Source organism: Schistocerca serialis, chromosome 11 (assembly GCF_023864345.2).
Source record: "Schistocerca serialis cubense isolate TAMUIC-IGC-003099 chromosome 11, iqSchSeri2.2, whole genome shotgun sequence".
Lineage (NCBI taxonomy): Eukaryota > Metazoa > Arthropoda > Insecta > Orthoptera > Acrididae > Schistocerca > Schistocerca serialis.
In genome coordinates this window covers 206,664,008-206,685,351 of record NC_064648.1, presented here as the reverse complement: position 1 = coordinate 206,685,351, position 21,344 = coordinate 206,664,008, and the positions used below count along the sequence as shown (strand labels likewise).

Genomic DNA, 21,344 nt, shown 5'->3' with positions numbered 1-21,344 from the left:
TTCTGGATGAACTGTGACTCACGAGCAAAGCATTAGAAACATGTAAAGCAAACAATTTTGTGTTAACCTTATATTAAGCATAGGGCCTACTTATTTTTTGTTTGTATGTGTCAAAGTATACAAACAAACTGTCAAAACTTTACGGGCCTGTAGAATTTTTTTTATATAAACAGCAGACCCTGCTGTACCACGTTAAGAAGGGAACTAGAGAAAAAATGCTCCTGTCAGAGCACAAAAATGTCGAATATGTTCCACTTCAAGACACTGAAAAAAAAAGTGGTGAACTGGCTGCCTCAATCCTCATTCTGCCTTCCTCAACAAAAATGTTGCCATGCAAACATATTTGTGTGTTTTTGTACTGAAAGAGTGTAGCAGAGAGACAGGGAGAGTTGGAGAAAGAAAGAGGAGACAGTGATGGTAGCAGAGAGAAAGTGGCAGTGAAAGAGAAAGAGAAACGGATTAAGACAATAGCAGTGAGAGCTAAATGAGGAGGTGGTGATGGTGGTCAGTGAGAGACAGTGACAGTAAAACATGGAGACAGAAGCAGTGGGAGCAAAAGAGAGAGGAGGAAGTGGAAATGAAAAGTAGAGGTGAGTGGAGACTAAATATGCCTGTGTGGTCTGGACCATCACATTCTGGCAAAATTTAACATGTTAGGTATAAGGGAGGGCAAATATTGGACTGAAAATTTAAAGTCACGAGTGTAGGCGAAAAAATTAAGTGGGATCCCTGGAATTTTTGAGCTGCCAAGATATGGTGGAAGCAGTGGCAGCGGGAAAGGACAAAAGGAGATTGTGTGATTGAGAGGACACAGTGGCCTGGGATACACTGTAAATCAATGGAGAAAAAGGAGACAGAGGGAGAGACATACATAGACAGTAGCAGTGAGAAGATACTGAATATGTAGGCTCAACTACAGAGAGAGTGGGTAAAAGGATTTACAATGTTGAAAGAGCACAAATGTTTGCAAGCCAAAATTCTTGGTGAGGAAAGCAGAATGAGGCATCTGATTCCTCACTTTTCTATCAGAGTCGTAGGAGAAACATATTTTGTCTTTTTGTGCTGCAACAGCAACATTTTTCTACTGATAAGTTACGAGGGTGGTTCGAAAAGTTCTCAGAGCGGAATAGAAAAAAAGTACTTACATCATTGGAACTTTTTTTATTTTTCAATGTAGTCTCCTTATAGATTAATGCACTTGGTCCAACAATATTCCAGTGCCTTGATCCCATCTCAAAAATGAGTTTCCTCCAGGCCTGCAAAACAGTTAACTTCGGCTATCAATTCTTTGTTTGAAGTGAATCTTTGTCAACCGTGAAAAATTTTCAATTTTGGTAAGAGATGGAAGTTTAAAGGAGCCACACCAACTGAATAAGGCAGGTGTGGCAACAATTCATACCTTAGTTGGTGTAATTTTGCCACGAGGACAGCACATGCATGCGGGCGTGCACTGTCTTGATGGAAGATGACTTTCTTCCTTGCTATACCTGGCCTTTTTCACATATCTTTTGTTGCAATTTGTCCAGGAGGTTAGCATAGTATTCTCCAGTAATTGTTTGTCCAGTGGGGAGATAATCTACAAACAGAACCTGTTCGCACCCGGGCCACTGATGCCATGACCTTCCCAGACACAGGAATTGTCTTTGCTTTCTTTGGTGGTGGAGAATCAGCATGTTTCCACTGTTTTGACTGTTGTTTTGTCTCTGGGGTATAGTAGTACACCCAAGTTTCATCTGTGGTCACAAACTGGCACAGAAAATCATGTTCATTTCTCCTAAAATGGGCCCAACATTGTCCCCACTGGACAAACAATCACTGGTGAATACTATGCTAACCTCCTGGACAAATTGCAACAAAAGATATGTGAAAAAGGCTAGGTATAGCAAGGAAGAAAGTCATCTTCCATCAAGACAATGCGCACCCGCATGCATGTGCTGTCCCCATGGCAAAATTACACCAACTAAGGTATGAATTGGCACAGAAAATCATGTTCATTTCTCCTAAAATGGGCCCAACATTGTTCCGATATATCCACTCTCATACATTTTTGATCCAACATCAAGAGTTGCGGCACCCATCTTAATTTTTTTCATTTCTACTTTTTCAGTTGAAATGTGATATGCCCTTTCAGATGACATCTGGCAAGCGTGAGCAATTTCACGCACATTCAATCGGCAATCCTCCGTGACCATTTTGTGCACTTTTGCAATGATTTCTAGAGTAGTGACACATCTTGGCCGACCACTGCACGGATTGTCATCTGAACTCTCCCGACCAAATTTAAATTCATTTGCCCACTTGCCAACAGGTGAGTATGAAGGAGCAGAGTCCCCCAGTGTTTTCTGGAAATCGGCATGAATCTCCTTTGCTTTCATACCTTTCTTTACGAAGTACTAAATCACTGCTCGAATCTCATTTTTTTCCATCTTCGCAAATCACTATGCGGGAACAACAGAGCCATGTCACCACCACAGCTCTCTTTCAAGAGCACTGACGTGGCACATATTTACATCCAACTGTCCAATGCATATCACATGAACTACTCGTTGCACTAGCGCTGATCTCTCGTGGTGATTCTGAGAACTTTTCAAACCACCCTCGTACGAAGCAATAAAGCAAAGACAAGTAAATAAAATTTATTGGGGCATGAATAGAAGTAACTTACAATAGAATATTCACAGAGTAAAGCTGATGAAAGATTGAATAGTCTATGCTATGCTTTTCTAGTCCTTAGTGAGCTCTGTGATACAAAAATACTAAAGACAGTTTATTTATTTTTTAGTATACTGAATTAGTATGGAATGTAGTCGAATTAAGTCAGGTGATGCTGAGAGTATCAGATTAGGAAATGAGACACTTAAAGTAGTAAAGAAGTTTTGCTATTTGAGGAGTAAAATAACTGATGATGGTCGAAGTAGAGAGGATATAAAATGTAGACTGGCAAAGGGAGGAAAGCGTGAAGAAGAGAAATTTGTTAACATCGAGTATAGATTTAAGTGTCAGGAAGTCGTTTCTGAAAGTATTTGTATGGAGTGTAGCCATGTATGCAAGTGAAACATGGACAATAAATAGTTTAGACAAGAAGAGAATAGAAGCTTTCGAAATGTGGTGCTACAGAAGGATGCTGAAGATTAGATGGGTAGATCACGTAACTAATGAGGAGGTATTGAATAGAATTGGGGAGAAGAGGAGTTTGTGGCACAACTTGACTAGAAGAAGGGATCGGTTGGTAGGACATGTTCTGAGGCATCAAGGGATCACAAATTTAGTATTGGAGGGCAGCGTGGGGGGTAAAAATCTTAGAGGGAGACCAAGAGTGAATACACCAAGCAGATTCAGAAGGATGTAGGTTGCAGTAGGTACTGGGAGATGAAGAAGCTTGCACAGGATAGAGTAGCATGGAGAGCTGCATCAAACCAGTCTCAGGACTGAAGACCACAACAACAACATACTGAACTAGTTTCCTCTTATGGCATCCCATTCTGAGGTCATACATAGGAAAATTTGTGATGCCAAAGAGGTCCATAACGGTAATAAAACAAGAGCCTCCTAGAACATTCACTGAGCCAATATTCATAGCATTAAAATTGTTGCCTGTTGCCTGTTCCCTGCATTTATATATTAGAGATTGTGGCCTTTGTTAAGAAGAACCTCATTTTTGACTGAGACATTAGGCCTCTTCACAACTACATGATTACTCTGCAATTCACAATTATGTCTTATCAAAGGGTTCATCAAACCTCTTTCATGTTATTTCTCTACTGTTCCACTCTCAAATGGCATGTGGGAAAATCGGACACTTAGACCTTTCTGTGTGAGTTGTTATTTCTTTTATTGTATATCATTTGTCAACTGAAATGATCTCCTCGGGGAGGTCGGCCAAGCCACTGGGATATGTTCAATTTCCTGCAGCTTGTTCTAGCAAAGAGAAGCCCAGGGGTGACGCAAAGTGGAAGTGACACCACCTGCCAACAGATGGCAACAAGGGGAGAATTCGAAGAAATTGAAGAGCTAGCAGGATGAGGTAGGAGGACTGCAGCCTTCACTGCAGTGTCGGCAGCCTCATTTCCCGTCACACTCGTGTGACCAGGAACTCTCACGAAAATCACTGCAGCTCCCTCAACAGCGAGCAAGTGGAAGCTTTCTTGGACCTGTTGCACTGAGGGATGAACTGTGTATTGCACACAGATCCTCTGAAGGCCACAAGAAAATCTGAGCATATGGCACAATAGAAAAGCTTGAGTTGCCAGATGCACTGGTTGGGCTGATAGTGTGAAGAGTTCTACTGTGAATATTTTCCAGATACAACATTCTGATTTTGTCCAAATAATTTTTTACTGATCACCAATTAATCTGATTAACACAGCAAGATATATTTAGGCAGGAATATACAATAGTATTTGGGAAATAAAATTAGCTATCACTGCTATAGAATTCTTCTAGTGAACAGAAACTTTTTTCAAGCAAGAACTCCTTTAGCTTATTTAAACAGTACTTTTTTTATCTCATATTCACTTTATATTACTTGGAAGTGCATTGAAGATTTTTGTGCTTGTGTATTTCACACCTTTTTGCACCAGGGACAGATTTTTCAGGTCACAGTGTAGGTCACATTTTCTCCTTGTGTTATGGTGCTGCTACATTTCATTTGTTTCATATTGAGGAGGATTGTGAAGCATGAATATCATGGTTGAAAAAATATATTGTGAAGTAGTGGTTAGGATACATATTTGCTTAAAAAGATTGTGACATGAGTTTCATGGAGGCACTCCACACAAAATTCGGACAACCTTTTTCTGACTTTTAAAAACCTTTTTCAACAGTGGTGAATTGCTCCCGAAGATTATTCCATAACACATAAGTGAATGAAAGTAGCCAAAGTAAGCAGATTTTGAGACATTGATGTCTCCAACTTTGGTGATTATCCGATTGGCAAATGTTGATGAGCTGAGCCATTTCCGGGTTTGGTGGATGTCCTGTTCCCAGTTAAGCCAGCTATCTATATACGTGGGGGAGTTGAAAAATAGGTTTCCCCTGACGACTGTGGTCAGAGTTGTGTGTGAAAGGAAAAAAAAAGAAAAGAGAATGAGACATTAAAGATAAGACATATCTTGATTTTTCTTCATAATTTCCAAGTACATTGAGACATTTGTCATTCCGCTTTACAAGCTTCAAAAAGCCTTCCAGGAAAAAATCAGGGTGTTGCATACGGAAGAAGCGTTGAACGCCGGTTTGCTTTTATCATGTCAGCCATCTTCCTGACATTTTCATCTTTAGTGGCCGTGTGCGTCCGTCCAGGTCTCGGTATGTCCTGCACCTGCTGACGTCCATCACTGAATTTCTGGCACCATTTGCCTCAACACCACACCTGACCCACACACCTCAGCAAGGCGGATATGAATTTCTGTGCCTGATACTCCAAGTGCCCATTCATAGCGGGTAACAGCTCTCACTTCCGCCTGTGAACAACTCCAATGGTGTATCAGTGTCTTGCACTTGCACATTCACCTGCCGTGTCGTCTTTCACGCATATCTCACAACTCTGCCCACAGTCGACAGGAGAAAATTATTTTCCAATTCCCCCTTGTATATGCCCCAGATTTCAAGCAACGTGCTCTCCCTATCTGCTGGCTCTCATGTATAATGTTTATTTCCTGTGAACTTTTGTGACCAGAATGGAAATGAATATAATTAGTTTTGCTGAGGTTTATTGATAAAGATTTTACTGTGAACCAGTTCAGAACATCGTCAAGTAAATTGTTCGCGTTTAATTCTAGATCAGAGGGTATCTTACTGTCTATCACAATACTTGTGTCATCTGCAAAAGTTGTAAACTTGTGACTTCTGAAATTTTCCCGGCGTATTTCTTCTTCTAATAATTTCCGGGTATGCAGCCGGATCCCGTCGACATTCTGCCACGATATTTCGGCTTGGAGATGTCTGGCCATCATCCGGTGAGTACACAACTACCGAAGAGCCCAGGTGCAGTCGCAGTATTTGTGACAAATCTCGCGCATGTGAACTGTACTGGCATCCTACAGCACATGCGTCAGGTGTTGACATGCGCGACATAGCCGAGTTGTACGTGCTGTCCTTGGTGGTGAAAGTAAAAGATCATCTTGTCATCAAGTATCGAATGACGCCGTTGATTCTGCTGTGATTGTATAATTTTAATAACAGGATTCCAATTTGTATCCAGCTGAAAGCCATTGTCACGATTTATAAGATTATTGGCAAGACGTATTTCCACTGATTCTTTGATTACAGAATCCCAAAATCCGGAAACAGGAGCTAAAATTTTTGTTCCATTGTATTCCATTGAATGTCCCAAAGAAATACAGTGCACTGCTACTGCCGATTTTGACGGTTGCCAAAGACAGGTGTATCTTTCATGTTGTGTACATCGTTCATGGACAGTTCTTGTTGTCTGGACAATATGTGCAGAGCCACATCCGCAGGGAATTTTGTAGACGCCTGCTTTCTTCAGTTGTAAATCGTCTTTAACTGATCCAACCTGGACCCGGTTCTTGCTGGTGGACGGAAGATAACCTCGATTTTATTTTTCTTCAGTAATCTGCTTATTTTCGACGACACATTCCCGGCGTATGGAAGGAACACAGTTGATTTATAGTCGTCATCAGCGTCCTCAGTGCGTTGCTTCTTGTTATGACAGTTGCAAATGGCGTTCCTTATTTATCCAGTTCCTTCATCATTTAAACTCATTACATGAGAACATCAAATTCATGATGGAGATTGAAAAAGATGGCACTTTACCACTTCTAGACGTGCTAGTACGCCGTAAAAATGATGGGTCATTAGGACATTGTGTACAGGAAACCGACTCGCACAGATCTGTATCTCCAGGCGTCAAGCTGCCATTTCCCAGCACAAACAGCTGGTGTTCTCAGTACCTTAATACATCGAGCGCATGTAATATCGCATGATGAAAACCTCAGATCACAAAATATGCCCACAGGCAATGTCTTTTTGTTGAGGCATTCCAAAGCATTATTCATAAACGAAAATATTGCTTTGGTTGTGGAGATACCTCGTGTGAATCCAAACTGGTTTTTACTAATTATTGCTTGTTTTTCTAGGTGACTGACTATTCTGGCATATATTAGCTTTTTGAGAACTTTAGAAAATGTAGTCAAAAGAGAGACAGGCTGATAGATTGTAACATCTGAGGCATTGCCTCATTTGTAGAGGGGCTTTACAATAGCATATTTCATTCTTTCAGGGAAGATACCTTGTTTGAGAGAGGCATTGAATATATGAGCTAGGACTTCACTGAACTCATTGCAGTAGGCTTTTAGTAATCTGCTAGAGAGGTTTTCAACAGCAGTTGAATTTTTTGCTTTTAAAGAAATAATGGTGATTCTTACTTCCTGTACTGTCATAAGGGCTATAAGCTATCTGCTCTATGGAGTTTGGGAAATGACCTTTCAGTATTTTTAACGCTTCTTATAAGGAGCCATTGTGTCCTGCTTTCTCAGCAACACTTACAAAATGCTCCTTAAAAATTTGGAGAGAGAGAGAGAGAGAGAGAGAGAGAGAGAGAGAGAGAGAGAGAGAGATAATGCAAGGATTTTTCTTCTTCTTAAAGGAAAATAAATAAAAAAATAAAAAAGGGTGTAGAATTTTGGATACAAATGTAATAGCTGTCAGAGAATGGTTGAAAGTTTTTGTGTTCAGTTGATTTGAGTTTTGGTTTAAACGTTTTGTGGGACTGATGGACAAATGAGTGGAAAAGGGCATTGGATGGTATTATTGTTATTATGATAAAAGTCCTCTGTTGCAGTGTTACTCTATTATTTTATCTATTAGTGTAAACAATGAGTTGTTTTGCATATGTACTTGATCATTCAACAGGGTTTTCTTTTCTGCTTTGATTTACTGTACGTGGTGACATAAAATGTTCTGCCTGTTTGTCCTACATATCTGCTATCACAAGTGTTACACTGTAATAGATATATACCTGCTTTCTTTTATATATGTTTTTTATCAGTTTTGTAGTGTATTTTTGGATAGAATTATCTGTTGTGTATGCCATTTTTATTCCCTGTGTTTTGAAAAAATCGGTGATTTTATGTGAGTTTTTGTTTGCATGTCATTGTATGCCATCTTCTATTTCCTCTTATATTTTCCTGATTATTCTGTGTAGTTGTTATGGTACTGAGAGTTTATGTTTGGTTCTGTAGTGGTGGTGTCAATGGTTTTGCATTTTCTGCTTTTATTTTACTTTTAATTTTGTTGTTTAGTTTTGTGACTGTTACTATTGTACCCAACGTATTGGGCTATCTGGATTATTATGTCCAGTTCTTTTCGGTAGTTTTCTTCATTGGGTGAGGCTGTATTGAGTCTACGGAGTATGTGTCAAAGTGCTGCTTCCTTTTGTTAGTTGTGGGTGATTCAAGGATTAGGGGTTGGTAATGTCAGTTGCTGTGAATTTACAGTAAATTTACTGTTTTTCATTTTGATTGTTATATCCAGAAAGCTAATTTGGTTATTCTGTTCTCTTTCCATTGTAAATATTATTATTTTTATGAATCGTGTTGATGTCAGTATGCAATTTTTCAATTTGAATCAATATATACACATCAAAAAAAGTTTTGCATCTCCTCAGTTCTGAGAGTTCCGGAACCTGTACAGAAAATTGGAATAGAGATCATCATGAACATCATTTCAGCCCTTTTTATTGCTCATGAAAACCACACATTGCATGTTGTACCACCATACAGTGCAACCTTCAGATGTGGTGGCCAAGATTGCTGTACATAACGGTACCTGTAATACCCAGTAGCACATTCTCTAGCACTGATGCATGCCTGTATTCTTCGTGTCATATGGTTCACAAGTTCATCAAGGCACTGTTGGTCCAGATTGTCCCACTCCGGTGTACATTCCTCAGAGTGGTTGGAGGGTCACGTCGTCCATAAACAACCCTTTCCAATGTATCCCAGGCACGTTCAATAGATAGGGTTAATGTCTGGACAACATGCTGGCCACTGTAGTCGAGTGATGTCATTATCCTGAAGGAAGTTATTCACAAGATGTGGACTATGGGACTGCCAATTGTCGCCCATGAAGGCAAACGCCTTGGCAATATGCTGCCAATATGGTTGCACTACCGATTGGAGGATGGCATTCATGTATTGCACAGCTGTTACGGCACTTTCCACGACCACCAGCGGCATACATTGGCCCCACATAATGCCACCCCAAAACAGCAGCGAAGCTCCACCTAGCTGCACTCACTGGACAGTGTGTCTGAGGTGTTCAGCCTGACCAGGTTGCCTCCAAACACCTCTCCGGCGATTGTCTGGTTGAAGGCATATGTGACGCTCATCGGTGAAGAGAATGTGATGCCAATCCTGAGTGGTCCATCCGGCAAGTTGGGCCCGTCTGTATCTAGCTGCACAGTGTCGTGGTTGCGAAGATGGACCTCGCCATGGATGTCGGGAGTGAAGTTGCGCATCATGCAGCCTATTGCGCACAGTTTGAATTGTAACACAACGTCCTGTGGCTGCACGAAAAGCATTATTCAACATGGTGGCATTGCTGTCAGGGTTCCTCCGAAGCATAATCCGTAGGTAGCGGTCATCCACTGCAGTAGTAGTCCTCGGGCGGCCTGAGCGAGGCATGTCATCGACAGTTCCTGTCTCTCTGTATCTCCTCCATGTCCGGACAACATCGCTTTGGTTCACTCTGAGACGCCTGTACACTTCCCTTGTTGAGAGCCCTTCGTAGCACAAAGTAACAATGCGGACGTGAACGAAGTGCGGTATTGACCGTCTAGGCATGGTTGAAGTACAGGCAACAAGAACTGTGTACCTTCTTCCTGGTGGAAAGACTGGAACTGATTGGTTGTCAGACCCCCTCCATCTAATAGGCACTGCTCCTGCATGGTTGTTTATATATTTGGGTGGGTTTAGTGACATCTCTGAACAGTCAAAGGGACGGGACTGTGTCTGTGATATAGTATCTACAGTCAACGTCTATCTGAGATGCTGAAGGAATTAGATTAGAAAATGAGACACTTAAAGTAGTAAAGGAGTTTTGCTATTTGGGTGGAGCAAAATAACTGATGATGGTCGAAGTCGAGAGGATATAAAATGTAGACTGGCAATGGCAAGGAAAGAGTTTCTGAAGAAGAGAAATTTGTTAACATCAAGTATATATTTAAGTGTCAGGAAGTCGTTTCTGAAAGTATTTGTATGGAGCGTAGCGATGTATGGAAGTGAAACATGGACAATAACTAGTTTGGACAAGAAGCGAATAGAAGCTTTCGAAATGTGGTGCTACTGAAGAATGCTGAAGATAAGGTGGGTAGATCACATAACTAATGATGAGGTATTGAATAGGGTTGGGGAGAAGAGAAGTTTGTGGCACAACTTGACAAGAAGAAGGGACCGGTTAGTAGGACATGTTCTGAGGCATCAAGGGATCACCAATTTAGCATTGGAGGGAGGCATGGATGGTAAAAATCGTAGAGGGAGACCAAGAGATGAATACACTAAGCAGATTCAGAAGGATGTAGGCTGCAGTAGGTACTGGGAGATGAAGCTTGCACAGTATAGAGTAACATGGAGAGCTGCATCAAACCAGTCTCAGGACTGAAGACCGCAACAACAACGTCTATCTTCAGGAATTCTGCGTGCCGGGAAGATGCAAAACTTTTTTTGATGTGTGTAGTATGTTATATTCGTTTGCTACTATTTTTGTGAAAATGATCTGTTCAATGTAGTTTATAAAAACATTTGCTAAGGCCCCTGACACTTGGGACCCCATTGGTAATGTATCTTCATGTAAATAAAATTCATTACTGAACTGGAAGTATTAATTTTGTTCTGTGTGTGTGTGTGTGTGTGTGTGTGTGTGTGTTGGGGCTTATGAGCGCTCAACATCGAGGTCATCAGCGACACACATTAGAAGGAACGAATGTGGACAGACCTAATAAAACTGAAGCACACACTCAAAGAATTTTGTTCTGTTAGAAGCTTTATTTATGTATCTCCTTAATCTGTTCATCACGGAGTTGACTATATGTTTTCAGGTTCTTATCTATGATTTCTATTGTTTCTGGTACTGATTTGCTGGAATACACGTTTTCTGTATCAAATGGGGGGAGTGGTGCTGTGTCTGTCATTTTTATATTTTTTATTTGTTGTAGTGTAGTGTTTTTAATGGTTCTGTCTTCTTGTACTTTTAAATTTTCAGACAGTAATTTTAATGTGTATCCTGCAAGCTTGTAAGTGGGGGATTTTCTAAAATCCAGTACTGATATTACTGGAAGATGCAGTTTGTGGATCTTGAGTTGGCTTTGGAGAAGAGGAGCAGTGGGCTTTCAGTTATCTGGGATCTGTTTGTTGGGTCTGATTTTAATTTTGTGATGCCATTTTGTGAGATGAACTATTGTGTTTTTTCAATGTCTTGTACTTTGTCTATAAGTACACCTGTGTTCCCCTTGTCTGCTTGTCAAATGACGACGTTTTGATTTTGAAGATTTTTCTAAGTTTTTTGAGTGTCATAGATTCTGTGTGTGTTGCCGTGTTTTCATACTGGTTATTATATTATGGATTTATTTTTTACTATTTCTCCAGTTAATCCACTGTTGACACCATTGTTTTCTCTCCCATCTCGGTAATTTCCAAGTATTATTGCCTATTGAAGTCACGAGGTCCAAACGATGACATATCGAACAAGCGATCCTAAATTGATCCTGCAACTCTGGTAGCGGGCGTTATGAGTATGTATACGGTGGTCACTGTAGCAATGACAGAAGAAGGGTGTTACAAAAATACTTGTAATTACAAAGGAGATGACTTACCTTACTTGTCGTTGGTGTCATCATGTGAAAGTCCATGTGATGTGTAAGCTATAGGAACAATTCCCGTTTTGCCATAGTCTGGGTAAACTCTGCCAATATCGTGCAAGAATATGGGTAGAGCTTCACATGCGTTAACTTCTTCCTGCAAACACAAGTTGTGGAAACAGTGGTACTGAAACAAGTAAAGTTCATCTCTCTATCCTGGACGCCCTTCTCTTTTAATGGAAAATTTCACAGATTTCCATAGCCGCTCGATGTTTTGTGTGTGCACACTAGGGTCATCCAAAGACATGAACTCTACAGAGCTGCTGACGAACTCTTGGTCAAATCCTTCTGCTTTGAGTGTCTTGTAGGACTGAAACCCGTCTGTAATGACTTTACTACCAGGCAGTATTAAGTACATAATTGGACGCACTAAAGTGACCTTGTCTCTGGGTAATACTCTGACAACAACACTTCCAGGACTCTTGTTCTATTCCACCAAATACCCAAATATGATAGATTTCACTCTTTGGAGGTTGTCCTTTCTGGTTCTTTCTTCTTGCTATGTGAGATTTGTCCACTTCAACAACTCTACGCGGTCCACCAACTGGTACACTGTTTGTCACTACCACATAACACACTTCCTTGCAAAATCCGAAATAGTCGCACACGGTATTAGCAGATAAGTCAGTTTCTGATGCTGTCGCTTGCAAGGTGTAGCCTCGAATCCAGCAAGATAGAAGAATTACGCTGGTCTGGATGGATAATGTGGAAGAGTCGGACCATGTGTTCTTCCTACCACTCCATTTTCCGCAATGATATTGTAACGGTATGTCAGCATCGAAACTCTTCTAACAAAGTTTTACCACCACAGTCTACACAGTCCCTCATTTCCTCATCTGGTAGTACTCCATATTTGTGACAAAAGTCAAACAATTTTCTATGCTGGATAAGCATGGAATTAGATTTTTCTATGTGAGAGAATCCGCCGAATAAACATACATAAAAAACACCAGACATACCACTCTCTACCGACATAAATCGTCTGGGTTTTCCTAGAAAATCACAAGTAATTCGCAGGGGTATGTACTTTAGAGCAACTAAGGGAACGACGGAAAGCAGACAAAAATGACAATCACAAATAATTGATCATAACACCTGCCACCTGAGTCGCATGATCGATTTAGGATTGCACGTTTGATACGAATCGTTTGGACCCCGCAACTTCGATACGCAACCATTCTTGAAAATTACCCCCACCTCCCCTTGTCAATATACTTTATGCTCTTATAATTAGATTTTCTATATAATCTTCATCTATTTCTGACTTTACATTGTATTTTAATCCTTTCTCTGTCTTTATTTACTGTTTATTTGTGTCTGCAAGGTTAACTGATCTTGGGTTGAATTTGTGTGTGTGTTTTTGTTGATTGTGTGTAGAGATATTGTGTTGTGATTGGAGTTTTGAGTTGACTAATCTTTCTTCTATGAACTGTTGCATTCTTAATATAGCAGTTTTTACTTGACTTTGTACCTTGTTGACCAGATGGGAGCAAGCCGCTAGTTTATAAATGGTATTTGTAAGCTGCAAATGTGTCTTATATAAATGGGAATGGGATCACTGCTGTCAGCTGCAGTGGGACATTAAGCAGAATCAGCAGCGATGAGCAAAAATATGTACCGGACCGGGATTTGAACCCGGGTTCTCCTGCTTACAAGACAGGTGTGGTAACCACTGCACTATCCAGGACACAGCGTTATGGTAACTGTGCGAACATCTCGGTATACCTCAGGGCAGATTCACACTCCCACTGTGTGCCACCTATAACTCTTAATTTAGCTCTTATTTTGTAGCGTATAGGGATTTTATTTCAAATTTTAAACACATGTTCTGAGCAGCATGCCTTGCTTTTTGAGCATCGGGTGAACTGTTTGTAATCATTACATTGATGTATTTATGTACAAGATCATTTAATTTCCATATGGTGTTGGATTTAATGTATTGTATGGTTCATGAACGTTCAGTTGAAGTCTTTTCTATTTCTGGTATAGACCACATGGAAATACCTGGCTTGGTGCGCACACCCCCCCCCCCCCCCCCCCCCCACACACACGAGAGAGAGAGAGAGAGAGAGAGAGAGAGAGAGAAACATAAGAGAAATGAACAGACATTTCAGTTTATGTTTTGTTAGGTTGGCAATGTGTATGTAAACAAACCACACAGGATGAGATACACAGTGAACTCAAAATCAGAATAAAAATGTTCAAAATATAAAGACATGCTTATGTTTTGTAAACCGAGAGTTAGTGCAATGTCCAGCAGGTGACTAGAGGAGAGAAAATGCAGAGGCCATTACAAATGCGAAGAATTGTGTAAGTAATCACTTATTTCCATAAAAAGCGAGAAGTGGACTGTTTTATAATCTACGAGTAATATACCAAAACAAAAGTGTGCCATTCCTATTATTATATGTCCCACTGAAGATGCCTTAAAGTGAAAAAAGGTGAACCGCGTCCGGGAGAACAAAGTACAGTGCAGCAAGAGAATGTGTTTTTATTTACAAAACATTGATTTGACAGATGTTTGACATTATCTAGTTTATCATGTATATGATGGACTATATATGAATTGTATACATATATTGTACTACCAGTGCAAAAATATTCTTGCCAGAGCACAAAAAAATGTTAATATGTTCCTCTTACAAACACTTGACAGAAAAGCAGAGAACCAGCTGCCTCAATCCTCATTCCACCTCCCTCACCAAAAATTTTGGCAAGCAAAAATATTCACACTCGTAACATAAACATTCTAAATCTTTTTACCCAGTCTCTTTTTGTTGTTAACCCTTCATGCTCAGCATATCCCTCACACTGTTGGTGTCTATAGATGTGTGTGTCTCTCCCACCGTCGCCTCTCACTTACATCGATTCTTTTGTTTTTCCCACTGCCACTGTCTCCACCATACCTTGGCAGCTCAAAAATTCTGGGGGAGGTACAACTTACTATTTTGCCTATACACATGTTTAAAATTTTGGTCAAAAATGCTTCCTCCCCTATATCAACATGTTAAAACTGGGAGGGTCCAGACCTCAAGCCTACGTACTGTCTCCGCTCATCTGTATTTTTCATTTTCACTGTCTCCTCTCTCTTTCGTTCTCACTGCTTTTATCTCCATCCACCACTCTTTCTCATTTACTGCCACTGTCTCACTGACCAATATTTCACCTCTCTTTGTTTCCAATTGCTATTGTCTTCATCCATCTCTCACCCTCTTCCACTGCCAGTTTCCTTGTTCCACTGCCAGCGTCTCCTCTCTCTTTCTCCCCCACCATCACCTTCCCTCTGCTACTCCCTTTCAGCACAAAAATGCGTGAATACGTTCACATACCAAAATTTTTGGTGAGGGAGGCAATATGAGGATTGAGACAGCTGGTTCCCCACTTTCCTGTCAGTGTCTTTTGAATGTAGAACATATTCACCTTTTTTGTGTTCTGACAGGAGCATTTTTCTACTGGTTCCATTCTTTTCCTTGTTGCAGCAGTGTATAAAATGAATTCTCTAGGTCACTACAGTTTTGACAACTTATTTATAAGCTTCAACTCCTGTATATACTTTAACACATATAAACAACGAGTAAGTATGCATAATATAAAGTTAATTCAGAATTGTTTGCTTAACATTTTTTCTGGATTCTTTGCTCACCAATAGCCAAGTCACTGAAAATGCCCGGCTTAATTTTTTTGACGATTTGTCATGAATAGAAATTAGTTAAGTGGCCATCCCCACAATTACTACTTTTGGTACCCAAAAATAATGGTTTTTTTGAGTGTATCTGGAAAATGGATACAAATTTTTGAGAACAGGAAAATGGTGTTTCTAGATAAATGTTTAAACAATGCACAGTTAAAATTTGAGCCATTTGCTATGGTTAATTATTGACATATATGTGGCCCACAGGGCAAAAATCACCCAAACACTGTTTTTGTGATTTCTACGTAAGTCCATTCTGCGTAAGTACAGTAACTCAAACTCTGGCTCTTGGTAATCGATAATTATATTGAAAAAAAGTTTTAAAGTTCCCCAAGAAAATCATCTGAAGATCATATAGTAAAAATGTCAATGATCTGTCACAAATATAACAAAGGAAAATCCAGGATGGAATGTAACAATATTACAAAAAGGATAGCTGCTACTCACGGTATAGCAGCGATGCTGAGTCGCAGATAGGCACAAGAAAAAGACTGTCAGACAGTGAGCTTTCGGTCAACAAGGCCTTCATGGAAAATAGACATACCCACACACACTCATGCAAACACAACTCACTCGAGACTGGTCTCAGTGGCCAGTTGCCATGTGTGTGAGAGTTTGCATGAATGTGTGTTTGTGTGTGTGTGTGTGTGTGTGTGTGTGTGTGTGTGTGTGTGGCCTATTTTCAACAAAGGCCCTGTTGGCCAAAAGCTCACCTTCTGACAATCTTTTTGTTGTGCCTATGTGTGACTCATCATGTCCACTATGTCGTGAGTAGCACTATACTTTTCATAATATTGCCATGAATCTAATTGTGGAAGTGACCATCCCCACGACTAATACTTTTTGTAACCAAAAATTATGGTTTTTTGGGTCTTCTCAGGAACCATGAATAAATGGTGCTTTCATAAGCTGCCTGAAGTCCATCCTAGACCACATCTAATGCAAGGAACCAACCAATTTGGCCAGTTTGCCTGGGCTGCACGAGACGTGTAATGTTCAAATTTTGATGCTGTACTGCAGGATAGCTACAGTATGTCTGTTCTTCCAACAGGTACATAAATGGTCGCTAGGCCCCAAGGTCTATCTAAAACATTCGGCCACTTATCTCTGTAACCAAAATAACCTGAGATAGGACCCCTGAAAAATCGTATTTTTGTGTGCACGTTTTGGAATATATTGGTATTGTTTAGTATTGTGCACAGAAAGTGGAGTATTACGTTTCTTTACAGCCGTAATTGAGCAAGGAGACGAAGCCTTCCATAGCCATAGTTGAGGCAATGATCAGGTAACTAAGAGGTACAGAAGGACAATATTAAATACTCAGTGAATAAATCATGACCAACTAAGAATGAGATTTTCACTCTGCAGCAGAGTGTGCACCGATATGAAACTTCCTGGCAGATTAAAACTGTGTGCCGGACTGAGACTCGAACTCGGGATCTTTGCCTTTCACGGGCAAGTGCTCTACCAGCTGAGCTACCCGAGCACGACTCACGCCCCGTCCTCACAGCTTTACTTCTGCCAGTACCTCGTCTCCTACCTTCCAAACTTTACAGAAGCTCTCCTGCGAACCTTGCAGAACTAGCACTCCTGAAAGAAAGGATACTGCGGAGACATGGCTTAGCTACAGCCTAGGGGATGTTTCCAGAATGAGATGGTAGAGCACTTGCCGGTGAAAGGCAAAGGTCCCAAGTTCGAGCCTCGGTCCAGCGCACAGTTTTAATCTGCCAGGAAGTTCCGTGACCAACCAAACTGGAACCCTACAATGTCCAGCTTGCAAGGCATGTCCGTAATGTTCACACAGAGATTCGAATGCAGTCCCTGGCCCCTCCACCACTGCACTCCCACACCCTCTCTGCCTGCCAGCCACATAGGACCAGTCCCCCACAGCCAAGTGGAGAGTGTGCACCACTAGTGAAAATACTGGGACATCCAGGATGTCAACACTTCACCAGAAGATGACAAGTAAAGTGTGTTTCAAAAGTCTGGGAAGACATTCAAAAATTTATTGCAGCTGAACAAATAGCATTACAAAATAACAATATACATAACTGAGAGAGCAAACTTGTAAATTTTTTTCTCATTGCAGGTGTAACACACAATTTCAGGTATGGTCACTAGTAGGTATTGTAATCAAGATGGTGCTTTCTGGAGCTCAGAAGACTTTCTGCATGCTAGAATTTGACAAAACAAAGACTGCAACGGGTGTCTAACAAAAATAAAGGATGAAGTATGAGAAAAAAATCATCAACCAGAAAGGCAATCTACAATTGGGATTGAAACTGGGTGTTTGTGTGTCAAGAAGAGAAGTGGTCAGCCAGGTGTGAATGCACAAGGAGTCCAGCAAAATCTCTATGCAGAACTCCAAATGAATCAGAAATGTCAACAGTGACTGTGTGGCATGTTTTGCAGTTAGTGCAAAAGTTATATCCCAAAACAAAGACAAGTGATTCGAGTTTTGCTGTGCACTGCTGGTCGAAGACGATTGATTAGCGGATTCGATAACTTTTTTGGACGGGGCAACATTTTGTATAAATGGGAAAGTAAACAGGCACAATTGTAGTATTTGTGGAACAGAAAACCACATAACATTGTTGAGCAAGAGCAAGATTCTCTGAAGATGAATGATTATTGTGCCGTACCTTGCAAGAAATTTCATGGGCCTTTCTTCTATGGAGAACATACTGTTACTGGCGTCCTTCATTCAGATGTTGCAGAACTGGTTAATGCCATTGTTGCAAACAGACTCAGAGAACTTTGTCCTTCAGTTAGTTGATGCACTCCCATATTTTCACCAAGACGTAAGGGCATATCTAAACACCGTGCTACCCAATCGCTTGGTCACGGTGGAGCAGCAGACCGATGGGAGCTAAAATGGTCTCTTAGGTCCTTAGACATTACTCCTCGTGAGTTCTTTTTACGGGGTTATATAAAGGAGCTTGTTTAAGTTCTTCCTCTCTCAGGTGGTGATGTGTGATTGAAAAGGCGAATTGAACAAGCAACAGCCACAGTCTGGGAAGATATGTTGGTCTGCTTGTGGCCCGAGTTCACTTATCACACTGACGTCTGTAGACTCGCAAATGGTTCCCATATGGAACAAAAGTGTTCCCAAACTTTTGAAAAACACTGCACGATGTTTGCTGAAACTTCGCGCTATCTTAACACTGTCACTTGGACGGAAACCTCAGAGCTTCTTACGATTAGAGGGATAATCGTACAAAAACAGTTCTAAGTAATCTTTGTAGGAAATAGATTTTAAAGAGATTTTCTATCACAAAGAGAGAGGTGTCCCTCGGTGGATGCCTGCAGACACAATTCGTGGCAACCTCATCGCAGCTTTTGACTTTAAACGTCAGATGACAGACTACAGTGTCAGTTACAGTCCTTAATTACAAAGTCACAGGATGTACTTTAACTCACCATGCCCCGGATTTCTGGCACCATTCAGGCAAAGTGCAGCTGACAGAATGGCCGTGGGTGACACGATGGTGCCAGTGCAGTACACTCGATCTGGGATCTCGAGCAATGCGAGCCAGGGCAACTGGCCTGGATCCGCCTCGACAGCTGGGCTGCGCTCCATATGCTGCTTTGCGATGATTGCCTGTCGAATGGGAAGACTTAATTATACTTATTTCCTTACCGAGCTAGTTAAAGTATAAAAGACAATCAATCGCAGTAAAAATAAATAAATAAATAATGTAAAAGTGAGACACTGAAAAGAAAATTGTGCACACTAACAATGAAGCCATAAAATCAGTTAATGGGGTTTTGTATTTAGAATACAACTGAATGTACAGCAAAGGAAGAAATAGAAGGGAAAAAATTGATTTTGGTAAATTATAAGTACATATACAAAGTGTTACAGGAGGAAAAGTAAATATTTTAGGAAGTTATAATGCAGACTAATCCAAATAAAAGACTCCATATAAGGTGTACAACTTTTATGAGGGCACGGCTTTCCATAGCCCTAACGATCAAATTCATTGTTTATTTTTGTTTGTGGACTTGACCTTTCGGCAATTGCCACAGGCAAAATTAAATCTTCTGGTGAATATTACACTTAGATAATGTACCACCTGATGATAGGATGTGTAGGTGCCTGTCATGCTGTTAGAACTTGCTCATCATTACAGCCTCTTCGAATAAGCTTGTTTTCAAGAAAGCCTAGATAAAGGCTCCCCTGTAAGATGTCCGTGATTGTTACGCCACAACGTATCGAGTATTTTTTGAAAATGTGTCTCCAAAAAGGCATCTGAGTTTTCATCTACTGCCGATGTGAGTTGTGGGTGTTGTTGCTACCCTCATAAGTGAAAGTGACTTCATCAGCAAATTGTATTGACGAGATAAACAAAAATGATCATATTTCTTGGTCATGTAGATCCCTGGAACTGCCCCCTTCAGATTTTTGACTGCGTGTATGAAAGGAAAAGTCTACAAATAACAGGTAAACACAGAGATGAATTGATTGCTCAAACTATTAATACTGCTGCCATCATAAACGAATACCAAGAAGAGCTCAAAAGGGCTACATGTGGTTTAGTCATGAGAATTTGCACTGAAGTAAGAGATTGAATTTATGAAACTTCGCTTCTGACTTAATTTCCATTTTGTGACATCTGAACTATTTGTCTGTCTTGCAGGCTGACAGCCATACTTTTGTAAGAAATAAATTAAAAAGATATTGTATGGAATATTTTATTTGAATTAATCTGTAGCACCACCTCTGAAAATATAGCCTATTGTTGTTGTTGTTGTTGTTGTCTTCAGTCCAGAGACTGATTTGATGCAGCTCTCCTTGCTACTCTATCCTGTGCAAGCTTCTTCACCTCCCAGTACCTACTGCAGCCTACATCCTTCTGAATCTGCTTACTGTATTCATTTCTTGGTCTCCCTCTACGATTTTTTCCCTCCACGCTGCCCTCTAGCGCTAAATTGGTGATCGCTTGATGCCTCAGAACATGTCCTACCAACCGATCCCTTCTTCTAGTCAAGTTGTGCCACAAACTCCTCTTCTCCTCAATCCTATTCAATACCTCCTCATTAGTTACGTGATCTACCCACCTTATCTTCAGCATTCTTCTGTAGCACCACATTTCAAAAGCTTCTATTCTCTTCTTGTCTAAACTATTTATAGTCCATGTTCCACTTCCATAGATGGCTACATTCCATACAAATACTTTCAGAAACGACTTCCTGACACTAAAATCAGTACTCGATGTTAAATTTCTCTTCTTCGGAAACGCTTTCCTTGCCATTGCCAGTCTACATTTTATATCCTCTCCTACTTCGACCATTGTCAGTTATTTTGCTCCCCAAATAGCAAAACTCCTTTACTACTTTAAGTGTCTCATTTCCTAATCTAATTCCCTCAGCATCACCCGATTTAATTCGACTACATTCCATTATCCTTGTTTTGCTTTTGTTGATGTTCATCTTATATCCTCCTTTCAAGACACTGTCCATTCCGTTCAACTGCTCTATTAAGTCCTTTGCTGTCTCTGACAGAATTACAATGTCATCGGCGAACCTCAAAGTTTTTGTTTCTTCTCCATGGATTTTAATACCTAGTCCGAATTTTTCTTTGTTTCCTTTACTGCTTGCTCAATATACAGATTGAATAACATCGGGGAGAGGCTACAACCCTGTCTCACTCCATTCCCAACCCCTGCTTCCCTTTCATACCCCTCGACTCTTATTACTGCCATCTGGTTTCTGTACAAATTGTAAATAGCATTTTGCTCCCTGTATTTTATCCCTGTCACCTTCAGGATTTGAAAG

The 21,344-nt window shown here is 40.5% G+C and overlaps 1 protein-coding gene and 1 non-coding gene across 2 annotated transcripts in view; both read right to left on the bottom strand.

Annotated features, from left to right (window-relative positions):
* LOC126426661 (venom serine protease-like) overlaps positions 1-21,344 on the bottom strand; it is a 107,854-nt gene that overhangs the window by 72,629 nt on the left and 13,881 nt on the right. Inside the window, exon 2 of the mRNA XM_050088546.1 lies at positions 18,987-19,167. Within this exon, the coding sequence (XP_049944503.1) occupies positions 18,987-19,167 (181 nt within the window). The remainder of the gene's footprint in view (positions 1-18,986; positions 19,168-21,344) is intronic.
* Positions 13,489-13,563, bottom strand: Trnat-ugu (transfer RNA threonine (anticodon UGU)). Its single transcript has one exon. It is a non-coding gene; the product is annotated as a tRNA-Thr (tRNA).